Source organism: Pieris rapae, chromosome 10, assembly GCF_905147795.1.
Source record: "Pieris rapae chromosome 10, ilPieRapa1.1, whole genome shotgun sequence".
In the NCBI taxonomy this organism is placed as follows: Eukaryota; Metazoa; Arthropoda; class Insecta; order Lepidoptera; family Pieridae; genus Pieris; species Pieris rapae.
In genome coordinates this window covers 6893050-6918182 of record NC_059518.1, presented here as the reverse complement: position 1 = coordinate 6918182, position 25133 = coordinate 6893050, and the positions used below count along the sequence as shown (strand labels likewise).

General features: G+C 32.2%; 1 protein-coding gene across 7 annotated transcripts; it reads left to right on the top strand.

The window, feature by feature from the left end:
• Nucleotides 1-455: 455 nt before the first annotated feature.
• Nucleotides 456-24664, top strand: LOC110992301 (anoctamin-1). Of its 7 annotated transcripts, none has more exons than XM_045629697.1 (21): nucleotides 456-894; nucleotides 4766-4863; nucleotides 5719-5823; nucleotides 6991-7207; nucleotides 7423-7488; nucleotides 7814-7882; nucleotides 8706-8866; nucleotides 9534-9702; nucleotides 11606-11726; nucleotides 13035-13146; nucleotides 13349-13509; nucleotides 14638-14774; nucleotides 15227-15496; nucleotides 15810-16013; nucleotides 16466-16614; nucleotides 17008-17093; nucleotides 17608-17813; nucleotides 18122-18282; nucleotides 18758-18860; nucleotides 19396-19614; nucleotides 21891-24664. In XM_045629697.1, the coding sequence occupies exons 1-21, from the start codon at nucleotides 664-666 to the stop codon at nucleotides 21921-21923; spliced, it is 3078 nt and encodes a 1025-aa protein (XP_045485653.1). In that variant the 5' UTR covers nucleotides 456-663; the 3' UTR covers nucleotides 21924-24664. The 7 variants fall into 7 exon arrangements, with proteins under 7 accessions (XP_045485653.1, XP_045485651.1, XP_045485654.1 ...); XM_045629695.1 differs by having other exon boundaries at nucleotides 457-894; nucleotides 19396-19588; XM_045629699.1 differs by lacking the exon at nucleotides 456-894 and adding an exon at nucleotides 3947-4081 and having other exon boundaries at nucleotides 19396-19588.
• Nucleotides 24665-25133: the final 469 nt, after the last annotated feature.

The window sequence follows — 25133 nt, the reverse complement described above, 5'->3', positions numbered from 1 at the left end:
AGCTAATTTGAAATATAATAGTGTTAATAAAATACCTATACCTGGAAAGCATTAGCATTAAGCTCGTTATACTTTTGTGTAAATTATGGGTTTTTTAGGCTTATTTAGGCTTAGACGCAGAGTTATCGAAACCCAATACATTTTTGACATACGGAAGTCACACTTAGCGCTTAGTTTTGTCTCTGAATCTGAGTTAAAAGGCTGTCTCTAAACTTTAGTCATTATTCTACGGGCATTTGTAATTTAAATTGAATGGACAGGTTTTGAAACAGATACAGATTACAGTGTAAAATATTAACATTCTGCTGGGAAGTGAGTGGGACCTTGCTTTAGATTGACAACTGACAAAGTGTCGCCTATTGTACATATTAGTGTATTTTCTTAATTCTTGATTTTAATTTTATTTAAAATAAATATCATTTTATTATTATAAGTAGTAGCAGTAGTTATAATTTTGAAATAAAATTTCCATGTCAGATTTAAAAAGTTATCAATTTTTTTATTAGGCTTTTAAATATAACATCTTTATTAAATATAAAAAGTACTTTGTTCATATTCTGGTGACTAATCGCATTTTGTCTAACTCCATCTCCAGCATCATCTCTGAACTGTTGAGGATGAAATATTTAATGTAATTTTTTTAAGAGACGAGTGATAGTTGTAATGTCCGACGGCGATCCATCTCTCGAAGAAGACATTCCCAAACCATTACTCGAAAGACCAGAAGAAAATGTGTTTTCCCCAAAGATCACTACACCAATATACGCGGGCAGTGTAAAGCTACAACATAAGCTATCGGATTCAGCAGAAACAGAATCATTTCTATCGGATGCTCAACGTAACGACCTCGCTTTTCAACAACTCTTTCAAAATGGAGATGAGAACTTTCACGAAGTAAGTTAATCAATCACAATAAGTGGTTATTATTAGAACAAAACTTCTTTTAGTATAAGTTGTTTTTTTTTAAGTTAGTGAAAGTAAGGTAGTGAAAATTAGAAAATTTGTATATATTTTTAAGCTTAAATAATATACTTAACAGTGGCAGTTGATTTTATTATGCTTTGCTTATGATGATGATGATGCTTTGCATCTTTTGGTTGCCTACTACTAACCATATTTAAAACTTATTATCTATGTTCATCATTACATTACTTACTATAGTCCATGTTACATGAATTATGAGCAACAATAGAAAACAGTAAAATCACAGCAATGCAACAACTAAATATCACATTGTTTAAAACAAAATAGTCTTACAAACCTGAAATACTAGAATATCTAAGGGTGAGTATTTTGTATATTAATGTGTTACCCTGATTTTTAAAGTGACATATGATATTCAGTTACGCATTTTTATTTATTTACTTGATCTTTAAATAAAACATTTGTCATGATTGAAGGCTTATCTAAAGCTAGCTATTTAAGTAATTACATGATTGAGAGTAAAATAATTGAAGCTATGATGATAATTTGATTTGCAATTGGATTTTGTTGGGACAAAATTATTAACAGGTACTTATTTCTTTACTAAAAATGATTCTTAAATCTTACACATTATAATAGTACAGAGCCCACAATGCTAAATGGGGCTTTACTCAAGCGTCAAAGAGTTGTAAAGCTTATATAATAAAAGAATGTTACATAATACGTATATGTTTTTATGGGTGGGGTCCTAATGCCATGGACATACTCCAGCCCGTCAGATATTGATAGCATCAATATCCCATGTGTTTTTGATTGCCTGTATGGTGGGGGTGGTCGTACATAAGGGTTAAAATATATAAAAACATTATTATTAAACAAGGGATCAGATTTACTAAGGGGATGTTAGGTAAACCTAAAATGTCGCTGTTTTGTAATACTCAAGTGCCTCAGGTTAATATATATATGGTTCAAAGTTATTTCCTAGACGTGATATCTTATAATCTGATGATTATCTAGAGGGATCCTTCTAATCTGATAATTAAAAAATAAAAATGTTTTTAAATCATTGAATTTAATTGATTATAAGCTCAGCTTTATTACCAAATAATATTAATAAAATTTTCTAAAGTTAGACATATATAGATAATAAGTTTTAAATTAAAAAAAAAAACCACTTGTTACTGTGTATGGGCTTGACGGTGCGCCATTGAAGGAGTTTCGTGACTTAGGTGTTATTATTGACAAAAAACTAACGCTTATATATCATAGGCCAATAAAGTAGTCACCACATCCCCAGAAATGTTTGGATTTCTTAAATGCTCTGGTCATTTTGAATTTGGCAGTATTGTATGGAATCCACTGCGATCCATTCGCCTTGAAAGTGAAACGCGTTGAAAGCATTCAAAGATCTTTTACGCGACACCTAGCTTTCATAACCAGAGAATTTTCTTATAGAAACCCGTACGATCAGCGACTTAAAACATTTAATATGTTATCACTGTACGATCGGAGAACTTTAGTCGTGTTACCTTCTTACATAAATTGCTAAATAATCATATACAGAGCAGGATATTAAAATTGTAGTCCCATACTCATTTCCTAGGTCTAAAATCACTAATATTTTCCAAGTACCTTCTGCCAAAACCAACTGACCTAGGAGTTCAGGCACCTCTCGTTCGAATTCTTCGCGACTTTAATGGATTCAACACAGCTTATCCTGAGCTGCATATATTCGGTAGTGGGCTGATCGGTTTTAGAGAAAGCATTGTTGGGGTTCCTTTCTCGAACCTAATTCGCTGTTTTGCTGATGACTTTTTTTCTGCTTTAAGTACCAACAATTCTTAGTAATTTTATTTTATTGTGTTTGACTTATCTTGTATGTTATGTATATGTTTATAATTGTATTTTTTAATTTAAATTTTTTGCAAAACTTATGTTTACATAAATCGTCATACATTTTAGATAGAAGATTTTATAAAATAATCAGTAGATTTCGTTATATGTATGATGTTGTAGACTTAATAAATAAAGTTTATTGATTTTTACAAAGTAGTTTCAGCACAATATACACACTTTATGTTAATATAGTTAATATTTTAAAACGCCGCCGCACGTATTATACTTCAGAATATATATTTTTCGTTAGCCTTGAATTATTTTCTTCAAAATAAAATATTAGCCACGCTCAGTGTCGAGAGTGTCAGACACTGTCGACATTACTTTTTTTTACAAATTTGCCACCCCTTTCTTTACGTCACTCGCAAATTGTCAGATTAGTGAAATATTCACTTCTTAGCATGTAATTACCTTAATCTGACGCGCTCTAGAATTTCTGATGATTTTTTTTACCAATATGATCCTTTATCCTTGACGGGCGGCCATATACATAGGGGTCATATTTGTTAAAGAGACTGAACCGGGTACTAGGTATCCCCTTGTACCTATATTAATCTACCACGCATTAATCCCAGAATCCCCGCTGTATAATGCATTGTTGTCAAATGAATAAACACATTTTAATTTAGTGAAATACTCTGAATTGACTGATTACAAACATGAAAGTTTATTCATGTCGACGTCTGGGACATAAATGTAAATCGGAAAACCTAAGCATAGCAAGTAAGCAAGAACTTGGTTATTAAAAGTAGCTTAATATAATTGCTATAGATATTAAATAATACAGGGGCTTGTCTTTGTCAATTATGTGGGTGCGTTAAATACAAAAGTCAATAATGGCATTACTCATAACTGAAAAATATGCTAATCCCTGGCAGTTCAAAAAGATAAGTGGCGCCACACGCACAGTAAGAAATGACGATCGCGTTTTCATAAAACAATAGTTTAGTAGTGGTTTTTTTTCGATGTAATTTGACAAATGTTCTGAAAAATAAATTGGTGAAGCTATAGTTAATGTTGAATAAAGGTTATTGTGTTCAGCTGTTTGTTTTTTGTATGGTGTCATCAAATGAATTTTTTTGACTCTAAGTTAAGAGTTGAATGTATTACATGTTATAATGACTTAATTCGAGTGATCGAGAAATCTATGTTATCTCTCCGAGATAAAAATCTTACAAAGATAAAATCTTCATAGAAGATCGTCAGTTGTGTTGAAGTGTTAATCAAATACAGATGAATCAGAATAGCAGTTGAAGGCAAGGTCAGTCGTAAGTTTTACCAGTCAGTTTAGTGCCGTCATTATGATCGCAAGGAGTATTATAGACATGCTGTGTTATGTATTATACGATGCCGGTGGTGCTGGGGTATTTAGGCTTCGAAGGCGACGTAGGTCTGTGCCGTATGTTACGAATGTACGAACGATTCTTATTTCAATTCTTTCACAAATATAACTCGATGCGTATTTGTTATTGAAGCGTCTAAGATAAAAAACATCGGTATAATGGTTATGTAAGATTACTATCTATTAATTAGTAAAAATATAATCGTACTCATCACAGTCATTATTTTAAACTGTAAAACTGTCCGGATAAAGTTTAAACTACCGTGAGAACATATTAATTGTATAAAATAAAATATATATTTTTAGTTATTATAAGTATAGTAGAAATATCTTTAAGTGGTGACCTTTCGGAAATTAGGTAGAATAACGAGACGGTGTAATTACTTCCAAACACATAATTTAAAACAATTGTGTTACTTTGTTCAAGGCTTTATTCGCTTAACTTTTTTAAATACACGAAACGTTGTTTATACAAATATGCAAATTATTAAAGACTCGGTCTAAAAACGCTTTTCGCCACTACGATAACAAGCCAGCTTTATACTATTTAAGACTGGCTTTTATTGGTAATAAGAAGTACTGATCTGTAATTCTTTGGGCCAGAGGGAGAAGGAGACGCAAGGGAGGATGGCCGATCTTCAGGCCATGTCGGTTCTCAGCACGTACCAAGACAATCTTTCACAGGATATGAATACAGATAGGTGAGTTCGGGAAGCGCAGTTATGTTGATGTTGTCTTATAGTATGTGTTAATTTGGTTGTGATGTTGTCATATACACTTTTACATACACTTTCAAATGTTATAATATATCTGTGTATGTCCAAAATTTGTGTATAAAGGAAATAAAATATACTATTCAAGTTTATGGTTTAAAGAAATTAGTCACACCGATACGAGATTTTTTCAATTCAAATATATATTTTTTTACATAATTGTGTAATCGACATTTCACTAAAAATTTGTAACTTTAAAGGTATGGCTTTGTCATTAAATGGTTTTTATCTTTTATTAAAGTAAAGACTAATAATATTAATATAATAATTACGTTATTGCTTTGAATGTGACGTTAAAAGCATGGCGTATATTAATCTGCACATTTTGCAATTATTAGTAATTTTTATAACCAAAAGATATATTTGTTTTAATCTCGTTAACAGGTAAAAAGTATAGGGATTATTAAAATAATTGCAAGTTCTACTAATCTCGATTTTGATTAATGTATTGGGGAAATTACTTTTGGACAACCGTGACCCTAAGGCTAAAACGAATTTGTACGGGAATACATTGGCCCAGGTTTGGTCACGTGATCATTATCATACAAATTCGTTTGGCATTCGTTGGTGACGCCTGTCGAAAAGTGATTTTATTTCAAGAATCTGTTGTTAATCAAGATGCTAATGAAAGCGCACTGTCCTGAAGGTCTTGTATATTATTTTAATAGCAAAAATAGCTGCGTATCAATTTATTTAATTATCTATATTCCACGAATTAGATTTTAAGGGTCACTGCGTGTAGGTTTATCTTCAGATTTGTTAGCTCCGTATAATAAATTACAGAGATGATAGCGAGGCTTCAACAAAAACCGCAGAGGAATGTGGTTGTGGGCCAACATATCCTGATTCGGCCAACAATAATAGTAAATCCACTACCAATCATTGCTCGTGAGTAACGTTGGCCAATATCTTTAGCATAAATATTGGCCCACTCGTTTTACCGACCAATCTCAATACTGTACCTTTTCTAAATAGCATCTTTAACAATAACGTTGACTGAGGTGAATTTTAATAAAATTTCCACTGGCTTATAATTTAAGATAATCTGGTATGATACTTTACTGTTTTTTTATTATTATAAAGTTACATAATATTCTACATACTACCTATACAAAATAATTACAAGTCATACTTACGTCTAGTCAATTAAAGATGCTTTATTTTTCTACGTAACTGATAGGACGAAAGTAACACCTCCGCAAGGCGTTTACCCGAACTTTTCATAGTCAATAGAGCCTCAAATCTATAAAAGTAAAAAAGAAATATAGGTATAACGATACAAGACGGATTTGGTAGAATCGCAGTATAATTTAGAGTAGCAATTGAGATTGGTCACAATTTATGAATATCGTGTAGTGTTTTTGACTAATTTGTAGTTTGCACATATTAACAATGTATCATTTTCCTGATATCACGTAGACGTTTTTTACGAATATTTTACATAATAGTATTACTGGTATTGGTAAGATTTTTTTTTGCCTTTATTTTGCCTTCAAAATCAATGGTTATGCATTTTCTATAATGATACGCATAACATAAATATGCACATTTGTTAGTAAATAATGTTATTCATTATCATTTATTCTATTTCATCTCTATCTATTGATTTCATGGTATCGTTATGTATTGTCAGGGAATGAATGTATGGTGGTGGTATTGGTTGTTGATAACACTGTCATCAATGCATGCTAACTAACTCTTGATTTAATTTTATTTACGCATTTGCTTTGCATTTATGATAAAGAATAAATTTGTGATACATTTCAAAAATTGCGAATGATTTTTTTCTACATTAAAAAATAAGTGAAACATTTTAAATTTAGCCGCAGTGGTTGATTTGAAGCGGGTATGGACTGGAATTCATTTCGGAATCCTAATATCTGTGATAAATGTGTTGACTTTACACAAAACAAGGAAGGAAAATAATAATCAAAATTCACATATTAATATTATAATATTAAAAGTTACACTTTTCTATTAAGCTGATATTTAAATGTTTGTGAATATATGTAGTTAAAATCAAGATATAATGAACTTTTCTTGCCCTGTCTCCAGGATAGTAATGGGTGGAATCCTAAACAATCCTTCACTATCTTTCAATGACGGCGTACGTTCTGTAGACTTTGTGTTAGTATGGGAAGCGGGCAAGGAAGATGCGACATCGAGGGAGGCGTACGAACAAAGGAAAGTTTTTGAACAGAATCTCGAAAATGAGGGCTTACATCTAGAAAGGGAGGCCCCTGAAAATCTACACGGATTGCACTTTATCAAGGTTGGTCATAATATAAAAATTCCTTTAAAAATTAAAACTTTCAGATATTTGAATTATTCTAAGGAGGTTTACAATTTATTATAATGTTGTCTTAAGTCCATCTGTAGATCAGTTTTAGGTGTCCATTATGTCTATGCAATAAATAATTTATCTTAAGCTAAGAATCTAAAATGAATGAATGTTTTGTTCATCACGTAATTGCTTTTTTTTTCTAGATTCACGCGCCATTGTCTGTACTTAGAGATTATAGTGAGATATTAAAACTAAGGATGCCAATGAAGGTAAGAGTTTTATAAATATGAATATTATCAACAGATTATTATCGTAATTATATCAAGTAATTTTAGATAAATGTATTTGTATGTGCAAAATTTAGTAATGAATTGCTTTTAGTTTAATTGTTTAGTATAGATATTTATTATTTTATGGTTATAATTATTATTTATGGCAAATATATCCGCCTATATAAAGCTACATTACTTAACACATATAAATACTTCATTCATGATTTGGGTTTTTGCCTGTAATTAATTTAATAAATTTGGTCCTTCGGGCCGGGTGTATTTAAGGTTACTATTTATTTTTTAATCGTTAAAAAATTGTTAGGATTGCAGTAAGATACGAAAAAGTGGGCGGACTAATGCGATACTGAGCGCTGCCATGTATATGTCTAAGGTATGCAGTTGTCAAGATCACAACGCTTCGCTAACAACGCTTGGGGTGCATTAACAAATATAACATAGATATTTCATACTGAAACAAGAATATCTTGACATTCACGGCACATTACATTATTATAAATCGTCGCGCTCTTACCTTACCTAAACAAAAATCGTGGTGGTGTTGCCAAATATTTTACAATAATGTCTGTGTTTGTGTCTATCTTTATTTTTTTCTGTGTATTGTATGTGTGTTTTAAAATTGTTAACGGTGTTTACGGTCTAACCTTGGTGTTTTTGGCTTAAGGTAAATTTGGTGTGGAAATATTTGGTATACTGATTGTAAGGGTACGCATTTTAATTAAAATGTTAAGTGCAATATTGGTAATGCCTTCAGTACAGTTCATGCATGTGAGCATAACAACGCCTGTTGTATGTTTATATTCAATAACAAATGTGCTGCAATTAATTGTCATTGTATAAAAAATCCCTAACCAAAATAAAGATCCTTTAATCATCCTGTGAACCGACGCTGCCTACTGATGCCAGTGACTAACAATAATGTATATGACATCGCAGAAATAAATAAGGGCTAATCAATCCATTATACATATATACATTTGTATATATGTCAATTATATCTGAATTAAAAAATATATTTTATTCACTGCTGATATGTCACTCCTGCTGTGACTACTAGAGTCACTGATTGGAGTGGCTGAAACACTAGTTAGGATATTTCATCAAATCTCTTAATACATCTTAACTTTATGATCATTTAGTCTCCAATATATGTATATACGAAAAAGTTATACAGCAAATAATGATTTTTATTTTAGTTTTCAGCTCTAAAAGATGCACCAGAGAAAACTAATTCCTTCCTAGATCGTATGGACGCATGGTGGGACGGAATTATGTCAAATATAAGAGTGGATCCGAACCTCTTCCCTGAAAGAAAACATCGACTCACTGCCATTTATTCAAAGGATAAGGAGTACTTGTGAGTAGATATTTTTTTTTAAATTAATTATCTTTTTATACATAATTCTTATTTAAATTGCCAAGATTTTACAAAAGAACCTATTACTATAATATGTTTGTGGTATTTTGGCAGCCTGTTACTTCTGAACAAGCACGATGAACTAAAAACGATCGTGGTTTTAATAGTTATATTTTGGTATTTTAAATTTCATATTATTTATCAGTCATTTCTTTTATATACTGTATATTGGTCAATATGAATTCTACTTGCCTATTCTTTTCGCTGGATGACCTTTTACCAGCTTGTGAAATTCTCCATAACTCTTTACTCTATGTAGTTATTAGTTAGTTTGGTTTTCTTATGTATTTATTAATTACTTTTTATTCAATAACAATAATAGACACGTGTTAAGGCGCATGACGAAATGTCCTTACAAAGAGATAAAAAAAATTAAAAATCTTGGCGATTTAAATGAGAGACGGAGGTTTTATTGCCAGTTCTTCTCAAGCGTTGTACGAACTTGATAAGAGACCTGGCAGTAAATGTCAATTAAGTTTAGTTATCTATAAGAATAAATTATAAATTTCGATACATTGCCAGCCTAAAAGTGATGATGATGACCATGATTTGGATAGCTAAATAATTCTGCCATATACAATAACAATATTTTCTGTATTCTATTCAGATTTGACACGACGTCGGATTGTTTCTGGACACCATCGATAAGATCTCGTATTGTGCAATTTATTCTGGATCGAAAGAAATTCTCGGATTCCCCGACAGATGACTTCGCGTTTGGAGTTGCTAGGCTCATATCAAACAACGTATACAGCGCAGCGTATCCTTTACATGATGTGAGTATTAAACTACGATAGAAATGTGAACGGTATACATATATCCATTAGCTGAGTTTATAATTTTAATGCAAATTAAGTTCGTTTATCTATATATATAAAAATCAATTGCTGTTCGTTAGTCTCGCTAAAACTCGAGAACGGCTGAACGGATTTATCTTATCTTGGTTTTGAATTATTCGTGGAGGTCTAGGGAAGGTTTAAAAGGTGAGAAAAATTCGAATAATTGCCGGGAAAATCCTCAAAACAGCATTTTTCTACTTCCCATACAAACGTTTTCTAAATAAAATGGAGAGTCAATTTGTAATTTATTACCGCTGCATAAAGTTCAAATTCGCGTGCGCGTTGGAGGACCTAATATCGCGTTCTGAAACTCAACAAAAGTGAAAGTGAATCGCGAACGCGACAAAATTGCATAGTCTCAAAATACATAGTACATAAATAAACACAATTTTAGCTAACATCAGTTGTTACTCTGTCCGATTATTTTTTTAATAAGACTATATAGAAATCGAAAGATAAATCAATAATAATAAAGACAAATTAAATTATGGTTTCCTTCAAATCAGTCGACACCGTAATGAACCAGGATGACGTAATCAACTATCCCACTGAGTTTTTAAATTCACTGGAATTGCCTGGATTACCACCTCACAATTTGCAGTTAAAAGTAGGATCATCATCATTATCATGCTGCGTAACATTAATCAACCTCGACTATGCAATGGAACAAGACTGGCTGTGAAAAGACTGATGAATAACGTCATTGAGGCGACAATCATAAAAGGAAAATACAAAGGAGAGGATGTCTCGATCCCGCGGATACCGATGATTCCAACGGACTTACCATTCGATTTTAAACGCTTACAATTTCCAGTACTTCTGGCCTTTGCGATGACCATAAATAAATCGCAAGGACAGTCTTTAGAAGTTTGTGGAATCAACTTGGAGTTTCCCTGTTTCGCGCATGGACAATTATACGTCGCGTGTTCGCGCGTCGGAAAACCGTCTTCTTTGTTTATTTACGCACCACAAAACAAAACAAAAAATATAGTTTATGAGAAAGCTTTAAATTAATTAACAGACTGTATTTTCACAGTGTGTGTCTGTGAATATCAAATTTAAACCTTATAAATAGCCAGTATTTCAGGAAAACTCTGATTTCTAAGTAAGCAACATGATGTATCGAAAATAATAATAAAACTTCATGCTTTATTCAATAAATGCTTTTTCATTAATAATTATTTTGTTTGTTTTAAAATCATTTTATACAAAAGATTAGGTCTTTTATTTATCGATGAGGCAGTACGAAGTCTGCCGGGTCAGCTAGTTTAAAATAAAAAAATAGTGTGTGTACTTATTGTACATGAGTTAGAAGTTATACTTCTTTGACGTATGAAAAAAATTTACTAAAATGCAGTAACGATAAATATTATAATTCATCAAAAAGATTTTATTTAAATAAATAAATAATTAGTAAATAATATCACCGTCGTATATGAAATTGATTTAAAAACACGAAAATAATATCTATTTATGCACACTGTTTAATTCTATTGTCACGAAACACGTGTTCTAAATATAAAATTACTAGAATATACAACTTGAACATAGTTATCGATTTCCATGCCACCTAGACCTAACTTCACGATGTCGAATTTAGGTGTTGATGTGCGCGCGCATTATAAAAATTTACGCTCTTCATTTTTCTCCATCGCGCCAAAAGAAGTATAACTTCAAAAAAATGATTGTACTTGTCAAAAACATTTTTTTTATTATTTTTTTATTATGGCCCGCATGGTTTGTGCATTGTGGCCCAGGGTCAAAACAGGGAAACGGGTAAAAAAATAAATGTATCGGATGAAACGTCAAAACATTTTTATAAAACAATTTATGTACACAGGGTGATCTTAAAACTCCGGGTTCAATGCGTCACCTGCTGTATACAGAATGGGCGAGTGTCTCCAAGTGTATCAAATACCAACCACTCGACTACGTCAAGGACTACTTTGGAGTTAAAATTGGTAATTTTATAATTCCTTATTAAGGCAGACTAACGTCTGGCAACGTTCACAGGCGAGGCGAAATCTAATACACTTTTTTGATATAAGGGAGACAACCTTAGTGCTAAGTTTAGTTTCTGAATATAAACCTAGATAAATAAGCAAGTATCGTACAATCCTAAGATAAAAATACTTCTTTTGGGTATGACTACTAATTTTCTTTATTTATTTATTTTATTTTATTATTTATTAACACTTCGTGACTTTACAATATAAAAAAGTATCATAATTAAATGAAAAGGCCTTATCGCTTTCTAGAGATTTCTTCCAGGCAATCACTCTGTACTAGGGTTCGGTTTGTGGTGTTGATAAAGGATTAATATTTTTGAAATAAAATTATCCGACTCCTTAAGCGAGTGATAGACGGGCGAGCAAGTACGCGTACTTATGGCTCGACGACCTTTTTCGCTCGTGTGTCACCGTAAGTACGCGTACTTTAAAACCGCCGAGTAAGTTCGTCGGCGATCCAACCGGTTTGAAATCTTACTCGTAGCTCGTCTTGGCTCGTACGTGTGGCAGCACTGCGAGCCGCGAGCCACCATTTTGTTTCGCCAGTCCGTGGACGCGCACGCTTGTTTAAATCGCAATTTTTGTTAAGTTTGATTCAGAAATTTCTCAAAATGTGTGATTTTCGAACTTACTCGCATGAACTGCTAACCGAATTTGTAGAAGCTTTCCGAAATAACCCTTGTCTTTGGAAAATTAGAAGCAACGACTACAAAGACAAAAATTTGAAGCTTCAAGCATACAATAATTTATTAGAAATTATACGGAAGGTAGAAAGAGATGCTACGATTGAGCACGTCAAGAAAAAAATTAATTCATTGTCGATTTTGTCTTTTTTTATTAGTTTTTAAAATATAGTATGATATAATTCCCAAATAACACAAAGCTTCTTCTCTCGACGACATCGCGATACGGTATGACTAAGTTGGCGCGTGTGTCGCCGACGTCGAGCCGAGTAAGTTCACGATCTTATAAACCGCGTACTTTAAGTTCGTACGTCTATCACCCACTTTAGAGAACCCGCTCGATCAATGTTGACGCCATTTGTCTAGTGATACATTTGAGGACCAAGTGAAGTATTTCCGAACCAATTCAACTTAGGGACCTTCAAGAGCGTACTAATTTTTAAAAAGGCCGCCAACGCACTTGTTTTCTGGCATTAAGTGTCCATGCATGGCGGTATCACTTAACATCAAATAAGCCTCTCGTTTTCCGCCGGTTCTATCAAAAAAAACATTCACTTATTAACATGCATTTTTCCAGGGCTTTACTTCGCATGGCTGGGGTTCTACACACATATGCTTATCCCGGCGTCACTTGTTGGTCTCATATGTGTTATATATTCAGCTGCTACTATGTATTCTGATAAACCGAGGTAGGATACCACTTTGGACACTGCATTTGATTGGTCCAAACTCATACAAACATACGAAAATTCACACACGTGCTTGTATAATACTCAAATATATATTTCGATTCCAACAAATACATATTTATTACTTTTTTTAAGTCGGTTAAGTAAATACTCGTTTAAGGTAGAAGAGAGTTAGAAAATGAATTAATTTACTTTTCCCCAGCGATGACGTATGCAAATACAACTCGTCGATAAAGATGTGTCCACAATGCGACTTCCACTGTGACTTCTGGGATCTGAAGGCCACCTGCCTTCAGTCTAGGATAACGTATCTCTTCGATAATTCTACAACCGTGTTTTTTGCGATATTCATGAGTTTTTGGGGTAAGTTGTAATTTGTATTTAGTTTTTTATTACCTAGGTAACACTGAAACACACTATTTTATTGTTTTTCGAAGTACATAATCTCCGTGCTCGCTATACATTGTCCAATTGATGGAACAACTGAGAAAAAACAGTGGGCCCATTCTTCCTTAGGTGTCTCTATGGCATTTTCGTAAGCTTTCACCGCATCTTCAGCATTTTTGGTTCTTGGGAATAGTGCTTTCCCGGATCTGCTGATAGGTCACGCTCTTATCTTCCTCTATCACAGCACAGCACTGATTTTATCTTGAGTTGTCGCTGTTATAGCACGCCCCTCACTCGGTTCATCAATTTTAAATAGAGGCACGAGATGGGCTTCATTAAGAAATGCTAATCGCAGCCTATCATTGATTTGTTGTTGAATAAGCCCACAACGAAAGTCATTATAAATCATTGACCAAAAATTTTCTCGCGTTAGTTTCATTTGCACGTGTAACAAGAGTTTTAGATTTGCCGCCAATTCCCAAAAACAAATGACAAATGAATACAATATTACATTAGGTTAATAAATAGTTCTAAAATTGAAATTCGCAAAAAGTTTTAATTAGCCATGTTTCTAACTGGCCAGTTCTTAAAATTCAGTGTTACTCACGTATATCAACATTTAATACCAAGACGAAAGAATTATAATGCCTAGAAATGGGTAATTCTACAATTAAAAATAAAGACCAATGGCACTATAAACTTTTAGGTCTGGACCTCAGATTTCTTTGTCGGATTTGTGATCGTGTAATAGAGAGCGCACCAGAGCATTATACAAAAATATTTTTTTAGTCAATCAAAACAGTCTGCCTTCATTTTAAGAGCATTCGTCTGGATGTGGTGACGTACAATATTAACTTGAGATATAAACGTTAATTTTCTATCAATAATTACACCCAAATCACGAATTTACTGAAATTCCTTCAATGGTGCGCCGTCAAGCTCATAGTATATTAATAATTATTATAATATCCATTTGTTACTTATAATACTCAAATTCACACTTATAAAGCATTTTAAGAAATTCTGAGTTCACCAATCAAGATTTCGGGTTCAGGAGTATCTGATGAATTTCTATATATAAGATTGTGTAAATGTATATTTTAGCGGCATGTTTCCTTGAACTATGGAAGCGATATTCAGCTGAAATGACGCATCGTTGGGATTTAACTGGCTTCGACGTTTACGAAGAACATCCAAGGCCACAATATCTAGCACGGCTTGCGCATGTCAAAAGAACCCAGGTATTTCTGCTTTATGTTCTACTAGCTAACCCGCCTAACTTCGTTCCGGCTAGTCTAATAATACCATGGTCACTTTAGTTAAACTTAATTTAGGATTTCATTAGGCTAGTAACTAGCGCTAATATTGCGATACTGCATGTTAAAGCACTTTCTGATATAGAATATTTCATGATGAGGTAAGACAAGCTTTTGAGCAAGATTAAAGCTTGGTTATGCATCTCCTCATTCACGTCAAGATCGGAATTTTTTGAACTGACACGAATTCGTTGTCAGTCAACAGATGCTATATAATAATAATATCTTTAAAAAAAAAGAATGAGAGATAAATTAAAAAAAAACTAGGTACATTTTAAGTATGTTATGTGTGTGTGCTGTGGTTGTAAATGCGATATTAAATTAATGAAATTTCTATTTAATTAATTTAATATCCTACTAAACTATTTTCCTTTCAGCTAAACGTAGTCACCGGCGAAAGAGAACCAATGGTTCCGTTCTGGCGTATGCGTCTTCCCGCAGCGCTGATGTCATTTAGTGTGGTAGCACTGCTGGTGTTACTGGCTCTAGCGACGGTATTAGGAGTGGTGTTATACAGGATGTCCCTTCTCGGAGCTTCAATATTCCGGGAACAGGATCCGAACTCCCTGATCGCATACAGCCCTATAATGTTCACATCTGCCACGGCTGCCTGTATTAATTTGGTGTTCATTTGCATTTTTAATTATGTAAGTATACTTTTCCTTTAAAGAAAAAAAGCATTCGTTAGGTCATGTTTTAAAGAAACAAAGAAGCTAAGTAAATAAGTTTTATTTGTTAAAATGTCTTACTACCTATTTTGTTAATAAAACAAAGATTTTTCTTTGATGATTCTTTGTCATGTAGGCAAAGAAACTATTTTAAAATTTTAATAGCAGACACTCAAAAATATATTTGCCAGCTAATTTCTTGAAACTTGGATTGGACAAGAAAATACATACTGGGAGTAAGTTTCATTAAAAGAACCTCTTTCACACGTAAAATGAATTCTTGAAATTTCAGATATATCAATTCTTAGCGGAAAGGCTAACAGAGAAGGAACTGTTAAGAACTCAAACAGAGTTTGATGACTCGTTGACATTAAAGATATACCTTTTACAATTTGTCAACTATTACGCGTCCATTTTCTACATAGCGTTCTTTAAGGGCAAGTTTGTCGGAAGACCGGGAGCTTATATGCGACTTTTTGGTCAGAGGCAAGAAGAGGTAAGTAAATTACCTCATTATTATTATTATTTCCTCGCGACAATAAATGGCTTTAATATGTTATGATTGCTTATAATTCACTCGATCCGGCGTGTTAATAAATAAATTTTGCGTTAATTTAGTTTCATTTTAAAGATATAGAAATAAACATAACCGTGTATTTATTATGTACATTTATACATATATGACATAACAACAGAGGGTTAGAAATAGGAAAATGAAGTTTTAATATGAAGCTGTTTTTTACATAGATGGTAAAGTTGTCGATATTGTGAAAATAATGCTTACACGCTTTGAAAAAGAATGGTTCATATGAAGTTCTATTTTTTGTTATGTTTGTTTTGTATAATTAATTGTAGAAACATTGAATAACACAAATTTTGGATTATTTTTTCTCGACCCTATTTTCATATTTTGACTTTTTTAGTGTTAATAAATTTGTTAATTTGCAGTGTTCACCTGGTGGTTGTTTCCTCGAACTCTCCATCCAGCTGGCCATCATCATGGTGGGGAAGCAGTTCATCAACACCATAGTAGAGATGTTGATGCCCTATCTGCTTAAGTGGTGGAACATTATACGTGCCATCGGCAGGAAAAACACGTATGTAAAATTCTGTTTTTAGTTCTTTAAGTTGACGATATAATATTATGTATTGTTTGACTGACTTTTAACACATTTTCTGTAACATACATAACTTGAATCGTGTATATGTAAAACATCACAAACACATAGTACAAATGTTATTAACATGGAGTATTGAGTAATGTATGATTGTAAAATGTTTCGAAAAAAATTATCACACGCCCTATAATATAATATATGAATTTAAGATTTATCGCATTATTATAGTATTAAAAAGGCAACATAAACCGGCATGCTCATTATGGCCTGAAATAGCTTTAAAATTAATTAATATAGTGAATTTTATACATTGGTATGTAAAAAACCGCTGTAAATTGATGGTAAAATATTTGAAATTTATCATCATTTTAGGATAAAGAGCTCTCTGCGATGGGTGAAGGACTTTAAATTGGTTGACTTTGGAAATATGGGTCTGTTTCCCGAGTACTTAGAAATGGGTAAGTTCAACATTCATAATTTAGATTTTTTATTATATTTGATTACGGAGTCTATTTTAACAGATAGATTTCGATAGTTTCTTTTTTCATTACAGACATTGCCTCTACGCATAATTGAATGATTATTTTCCAAAAACCAAAGCAAGAATCTTTATACGTTGATGCATTTCCTTACCTTAAGCTTCAATAATATATAGTTAAAATGTTAAAAAGTTGATATCCATCATCAGACTGGTATCAGCATATCAATTTAAACGTAAATTTCAAACTTAACCTAGAAACCTGAACAAATCTTCATAACTTGTAGCTAAGAACAATCTCGATTATATGTTAGCTTTAAAAATAACGCTTGATTATCGGTCCATTTGTTTAGGAGCTACGATGCCACAGACAGACACGCCAATATTATTTCTTAATTAAATTATAATCGCCAGTAACAATTAAATACGTATACGTAAACTGTCAGGTGACATAGCAAGTATTTTTATTGGATTTGTTATATTTGCAATTGCAGTATTACAATATGGTTTCGTGACGATATTTGTGGCGGCGTTTCCTCTGGCGCCATTGTTCGCGCTCATCAACAACGTATTGGAGATGAGGCTTGATGCTTCCAAGTTCCTTTCGTGTTATCGCCGTCCTGTGCCCCAGAGAGTCAATGATATTGGGGTGTGGTATAGAATCCTGGACTCTATTGGGAAGGTCAGCGTTATTACAAATGTAAGTCAAAGTTGATATATATTTATAATATTATTATGGCCGGTCTAGGTTTTAACCACGTTACTGGGTATAACTTATACGTTAGAATAACACATGGGCAACATTTATAAAGATATTGTGAATTGTCCAAAATATCAACTAAGTAGGAAACAAACAAGTTAAATTAGATAAAATATGTCTTTCACGCTAAATTATTTGGGCAAATGTTATTGTTATCCTGCGCAGACGAAGTCGCGGGTACCAGCTAGTATAAAATAAAATCATAAAAGGGTTGAATTACTGAATGATAACATATTAATACATTTCAGGGTTTCATAATAGCGTTCACGTCAGATTTTATACCGCGCCTAGTATACAAATACACAGCGGGCACATTGGACCAGTACGTCAATCACACGCTCACTGATTTCAATGTAACGGTGTTGGAAACACACCCTTTGAAGACAACGTATAATGGGAGTATGTGCAGGTAATGTTAAAGAATTTATATTCTGGGGTGGGTAGTTACAGAATGTTATTTTTGGAACCGGTTATTTATTTATTAAATAAATATTTACATTAATTATTCAACGGATGAGAATTAACACACGCAATAGAATCAAATGAGATATTAATTAGGAAAAAACAAGCTAAAGAATATTTACAAAATTAAAAAAAAAAACCAAACAAATAGAAGAAAATTATTTTAATATTTGTTGCTAAAAATTTGCATAAATTCAGTAATTATTATTGACATGTAGGAGATTGGATTTCTCATCAATTGTTGTGGTATTGGTAACTGAGTACATAAACAAAATGGAAACAATTTAAAACTTAGATTTTGCCACCTTTCAATAAATGTAAATATGTACGTCAATTAAAAATCAGTAGGCAATATCTGGAAGTAATATTTGAGTTTTCATACTTATGCACCATTGTGAAATGACCATGATTATTTTCTACAGTTACCCCGGGTACTGGTCGTACAGCGAAGGCGATGATTACCAGCACTCCAATTGGTATTGGCACGTGATGGGTGCACGACTTGCATTCGTTGTCGTTTTTGAGGTATTCTTTTTTAATAATATGCCTATTTTCCCATGCTTATTGTTGTTAAGAGCTTTATCATAGAAAGGTTTGAAACAATTATCCACCTTTTTTTTTTGAGCTTTTTAAGGCATTTTCTGCCGGTACTAGCTCTTGAAGGAGCTGCCAGTACAGGTATTTTCCAACCAATACGTCTTAGGGGCCTGAAACCCCCTACCCCTGATCCGCTAGCGACCGGGGTTGCAAGTTTCTATGGCGGTTATTATATTATTGATTTGAGAACTGGCAAAAAATGTAAAATTAGAAGCATTTAATGTATAGATTTTTTTGACGTTCATAAGTGTACATTAAGTTACTACTACTAAATGAATAAAATTACTTTGAATTTGAATACTACAGGATCGATTCAAAGTGACCCATTCATGGCTCGTTTGCCCTCTGTCACATAATAAAAATCGATCAGCAATATCCTACCAAAGACAATATTAATATGTAAGAGTTTATTATATATATATTTACCTATTCAATTCTCACATACACCTTATTTAATTTTCAGAACGTGGTAGCATTGGTCATGATAATCGTCCGTTGGGCAATACCAGACATGTCGGGCGAATTGCGAGATAGGATCCGACGCGAGGCCTACGTCATCAACAGTTTCATAATGGAGGAGACAAGAGCTCGCTCTCTCGCTCACACACCTGTACCAAACCGCGTCATGAGCGAGACAGGAAATGGAAGACCTCAAGGTCACCGCAGTAATAACACGGTTACGGTAGGCGTTGGAAGTATGCGTGCTTAATAACGGGGCGCGTTCGTTGCTGTCCTAAGGAAATCTTTTGAGAAATGCTGAAAAATAAATTTAAATATAAAATAAAAATAAATATAATATATATTTGAATATTATGAAAGCAACTAACGAGACCCGAATAAGATACTGTGTTGTGTTGATACTCTGACTAAATTTGAGTTCTTTCCTCGTAACAAAATCACTAGTGAGTAGTTAAGTGTGTTTTTAGAAAAATATTAGATTTGCCATTGACATCAACAATACTCATATAAAATATTTTTTATTCTTTAATTAAAAATTAATTTTAAAAAAATAGACCAAGAATTTTTAAATTAAAAAAAAGTTAAAGCTATGCATAACCGGCTTTGTAATCGCTTTGAACTAAAATTAGCTTAGTTTTATAAAATTTCATTTGGGAAAGGTTTAGTTTTTTTTTTGAAAAATATTTGTATAATTAACCGGTTATAAATAGTCAGTGTTTTGAACACAATATGGCATTTTTAAAGCAGGGACATCAATTTCTTTTAGACATTTCATTCCGTTAATAAATTAAAAAAAAAAAATTAACTTTAAATATATTATATTTGACTAAAGATGTTCTTGCTTAAAGATTCTTTTAGCTTCAACATGGCAGCCCCATACATGTGAGTGATACTGGTTTGATCACTTTTGCATGATTCATTAACTACACTAACATAGCACGATTTCAATATTCGACCAACAAACAGTAAAATAATGTTTATTTATAAAAAAGAGTGTGTGTGAACTTATGCACACGCGTTAGAAGTCATACTTATTTGGCGTATGGAAAAATAATTTAATAATATTTAGTATGAATTATATTAAATAATAATTTTGTCATTTATATTACTAAAAATACATACGGATAGTTAACCTCAATTGTATTGTAGCACTTAGGAAGGTTGATGAGCACCGTTTTTTCATAAATATTTTATATTTTTAATTAGTATTGATTTAAATATTCAATTTAAATCACTTCTAAATTATAATTCAGACGCACGTATAAAATTCGCACTTGTATAATGGAAACACGTGTTTTAAATGTAGAAACTCAAATATGTGGATAAATATTATAAATATAAATACACAATGAACAGTTCCATTTCTGTTTTGTTGGTAGCATTTTTTCCTCAACTTAATGAGCGATTTAAAGGGCAACTTCATTCTGTTAATTTTGTGTCACAGTGCGCGCGCATCGTAAAATTTCACTCGCATCAATTTTTCATAACGCGCCTAAAGAAGTATAATATATTAAATTGGACATCTTACAATTCTTAATATTTACATTTAGTTCTTTGTATCTACAATACTCCAACTAGTTTTTAATTTTTAGATAAAATTGTGAGAACATAATGTTAGAAAACAAATATATCTACAAAAAAAACAGGATCGATCATTTCTGTCAGAAAAAAATCGATCAGTATTTGGTTCTAATGTTTTTGTATAATTTGTATGGAGATCTCCGCACACGGCGCTTATATTAAGCAGCGTAATAAAAAAAATCTATAAAGAAAAGTCCTAGTTATCCAATGTATGTATTAATATTGTAATTCTTAAAAATTGGCTACAAATTTACTTGAAGGTAAAATTTGAATATTGGAATATTCTCCAATCGAACACTAACACAGCATACTTTCTTTACACATAATAACTTCTAAACTACCACTAATACAAATTAGTTGCAAATTGCGATTAATTCTATATCGCTTTACTGTAGGTTGGCGGCTTATAATAGCATGTTATTTGTAATTACCTACATTTAAGTGTTGTCCTCAATACCACTAAAATTATTATAAGGATATGTTTTTAAATATTTTCAAATTCAAATTCATTTATTCATGAAGGTAACAATACAATAATGTACACTTATGAACGTCCAAAAATAAAATTGTATACATTAAATACTTCTAATTTTACATTTACTGCCAGTTCTCAAAAGAACGGAAGATAAGATCTGGCAATAAACTATTTAATAATAATAATAATAATAAATATTTATTAGACCTCGTTACATCTGCGAAATAAGGTTGTAAAATAAAATAAAAACTTCTTGGTTCATTCTAAGTAAATATGCATTACAAATGTATAAGATTTGGGAACATTTAATTGGAATTTTCCCGCCAAATTAAAATACAAGTTTTAAATTAACTGAATACTACAATCACGGTAGGCAATCAACTATGTTTGTCCATGGTAACAAAGCAATGTTTTTAGACTGTTAATAAATGTCGACCGTACAGGTGGCACAGGGGAATCGAACTGGAACCACATAGCCGCCTTGTCTGGCTCCGACTTCGATCTGGCGGCGCACGGGGAACATCTGGACATAAGAGATCTGACACACGTCACACATCCAAGCAGGGATAGAACGCCGCCTGCGCATGTCTAGTGTAGTTTGGTGTGAACTTGCGGATTGTATTTACGTGTTCGGAGTACATTTTAAGCGGTTTCGGCAAGCTTACCACGTAAATTAATGACTAACGGCCTGTTTCACAATGCATGGATAAAGTGCCAAATAGCTATGCAACACATAAATTATTCGAAAGATAAAAGTTCCAAATAAGATACTTCGAATTTCATGACGTATAACGCTATCTGACAGTCGTGAAACGCAAAAATACTATTTATCCTACAAATAAGTAACAAGTAGCTTTTTTGGAACTTATCCGGACATTGAGAAACAGGCCCTTAATCAGTTAAAGTGATAGTGGTGTCATCTAACGATGAATCTCAATTTATGCCTCTGATGTATGTATGACGGAAATTATGTGGTTCGAAGACGAAGAAGAAATCAGGTTTGAAATCACGATTGAAGATACGTGGTAAGCTTGCCGATTTTTGTGATTCCGATTAAAGGTATCTTTTGTTGTGGCGCCAATAATTCACGCGACTAATTTATTTATATTTGACCGGTTAATAAAACTTTTTATTACGAAATGTGAGGCGAAGTTTTGAGGATTCTATTTACTAACTTTATTACTAAACTATTTTAAACGCCGTCGCTATATAATTAAATATTTTGTATAATTGATATATATATGCTATATTATCTTATACTAAGTTTTATATATATATATTTCAATTCACTAAAATTTGCTTAGACCTTTAGTGCCGTATATACCTCGCAAGCACAATGTTTAGTAATTTTTCTTACTTTTATTTAATGTTATTAAATCATTTAAACACTTCTTCTAAGACTAAATACTAATTTAATACATTAATATAAAAAGTTTACACTAAAGCACATGAAATAAGTCAAAAAAGTTCCTGTCTCGAAATATTTCGTGTACTTAAAATCATATCAAGTAGTTTTTATGCGAGACATTCATTTAAATGAATAAAGAAACGTAATTGTAAGCTACACATTTATATCATATACGCAGATCCGTTATATATATATATATAACTCTCTTTAATTTATATATAGCTCTCTTTATTTTTTTTTTTCATTGAATTTTTTCTAGTTTTGCAGTAATTTTATTTTGTCTTTTTTGTAGGGAATTATTAAAAAAAATCTTTATATAGTATTGTTTAGAAAAATCAGAAATGTATCGAGGGCTTTTAATAAATTTGCCAAAAAATTGCCTAAGCTTAGCGATGGTAAGTATAAATGAATCTCACTTGATTTTAAATATTATTCAAATTACTTTTGCTTAAAGCTTTTTATATATTATGTAACTTATTAATGTTATTCTGGGCACAAAACAAAGTTTTGTTATAACTCATTTAGTCAAAGATTTCTAGCCGTTGTATATCTTCCATGTAATTTTGATGTAAATATTATTATATAAAATATAATATTTGTGTTTATATACTAAATGTTATTTCACTCGAAAAAATCACCATTACATATTAAGCAAAAAATCGATACAGATAATTATTATATAACGTTTTTATATTATAAATCAATGTCGCGGTTTTTACTTTGGTTTGGTATGCTTTATGACTATATGGCTCCATTAACTGAAACATTACATAATCCCCCTTATTGATGTAATTCTTTTAACGATATCTATTCGTCGGTATGTAAAATCGTTTACATAATATAGAGGTCTTTACGATAAAGCCGGTTTTTGACAGCTCGAACAATTGTATGATTGTCTATTCTTTTCCGTTCACAATTTTACGTGTTGTTTTGAATAACAGTTATTAAAACAGCGTTAGAAGACTTATTGTTATATAAGGGGTGTAATGTGGTGCTTTAACAATTTCTTTATGTAATAAACTATGTTACTAGTCTTAAACGTCTCGAAATCATACTCGAAGTAATGTTATAAAATCACAACTAGATGGTAAATGAAAATGAAATGATGCACTTTCTGACAATAATATTTGGCCATCCTTAACTTTGATTTCCGTTTTACTATTTGCGATTGATGATTTGGCTGTGTTTAAATTTTAAACGCTAGGAAACAAATAGTTGTTAGATATCTAACTTTAATTTTATATTAAACGATGCAGTCGTGGCGTTACAAGGTTTATTGAATTGTGAATCCCACTTTTAGTACCTCATGATATACATTTCCAGTGTGGGTGTCTCCTTTTTTGGGGTGACACCCACCCGGTCTCTCAACTTTAAGAACGTATTGTATTCTACATTACAAAAAAATCCCAAGCATGTAAAAAAATATTTTTCAAGGATTCCTCCACTAGCACAAACTCATCTCTATGTAGAATTCGGGGTTTCCCGCAAACGAGCCTGACTCTGTCGCGGGGGATTCCCCGTCCCATACTCGCGATCTTTTAATAAGTGATCCTTGTCCTTTATCATATGAAAGTTATTGCTTTTTACTTTCGATGGGGTGACACCGCCAACTTCCGCATCTGGTGCCACCCAAGGTACGCCACTGCCTATTTCCCTAAAATTGATACGAACGCGATGTATTTTGTTTGTTTTAGATCCCACGACTGTAAGATAGGTTAGTGATGTGGTAGTGAGTCGCTTTTGATGTTTACCATTTTTGGAGTTTAATGTACGCTTTATATTTACATGTTCAATATATGGAAAGTTGTATTAATAGTGTTTTATTTCTACTCCTTACTTAGGCCAGACTTGTGGCTCAGTCTCATAATACCTACATCTTTTGTTAAACTCGTGGTAATATAACCCATATTTATGGCTGCATTTAAAATCTGATTCTGAGATTCTGAAATCTTTGAGTTTTGTCAACAGCTTTTCGTGATTTGACTAAACGTAAAGTGTTTATTTATTTATTTAATAATAAGTAATCCAACAGCTACTTAACACATATTATTATACAAAACACAAAGCCAAAACAGATTACACAGATTAAATAAAAAACAGAAAACAAGCATTAAAAGACAAAGAGTCATTTAAAATAAAAACAAAAGAATAAAATTAAAAACTGCAAAATTAAAAAAAGCAACAAATAATATGTACTAAGAATTTATTAATATCCATTACTTAAAAAAAACTACTACTTAAAAAAATCGAAGTCTTTCCGCTTCTCCAGGTACTTCTT

Excerpts from the sequence above, each read along its gene's own strand:
- LOC110992301 (XM_045629695.1), top strand. The coding sequence starts at position 664 with ATGTCCGACGGCGATCCATCTCTCGAAGAAGACATTCCCAAACCATTA. Across the intron at positions 5,824-6,990 it reads TCCACTACCAATCATTGCTC|GATAGTAATGGGTGGAATCC; the intron begins GTGAGTAACGTT and ends CCCTGTCTCCAG. Across the intron at positions 16,014-16,465 it reads TTGGTCAGAGGCAAGAAGAG|TGTTCACCTGGTGGTTGTTT; the intron begins GTAAGTAAATTA and ends GTTAATTTGCAG.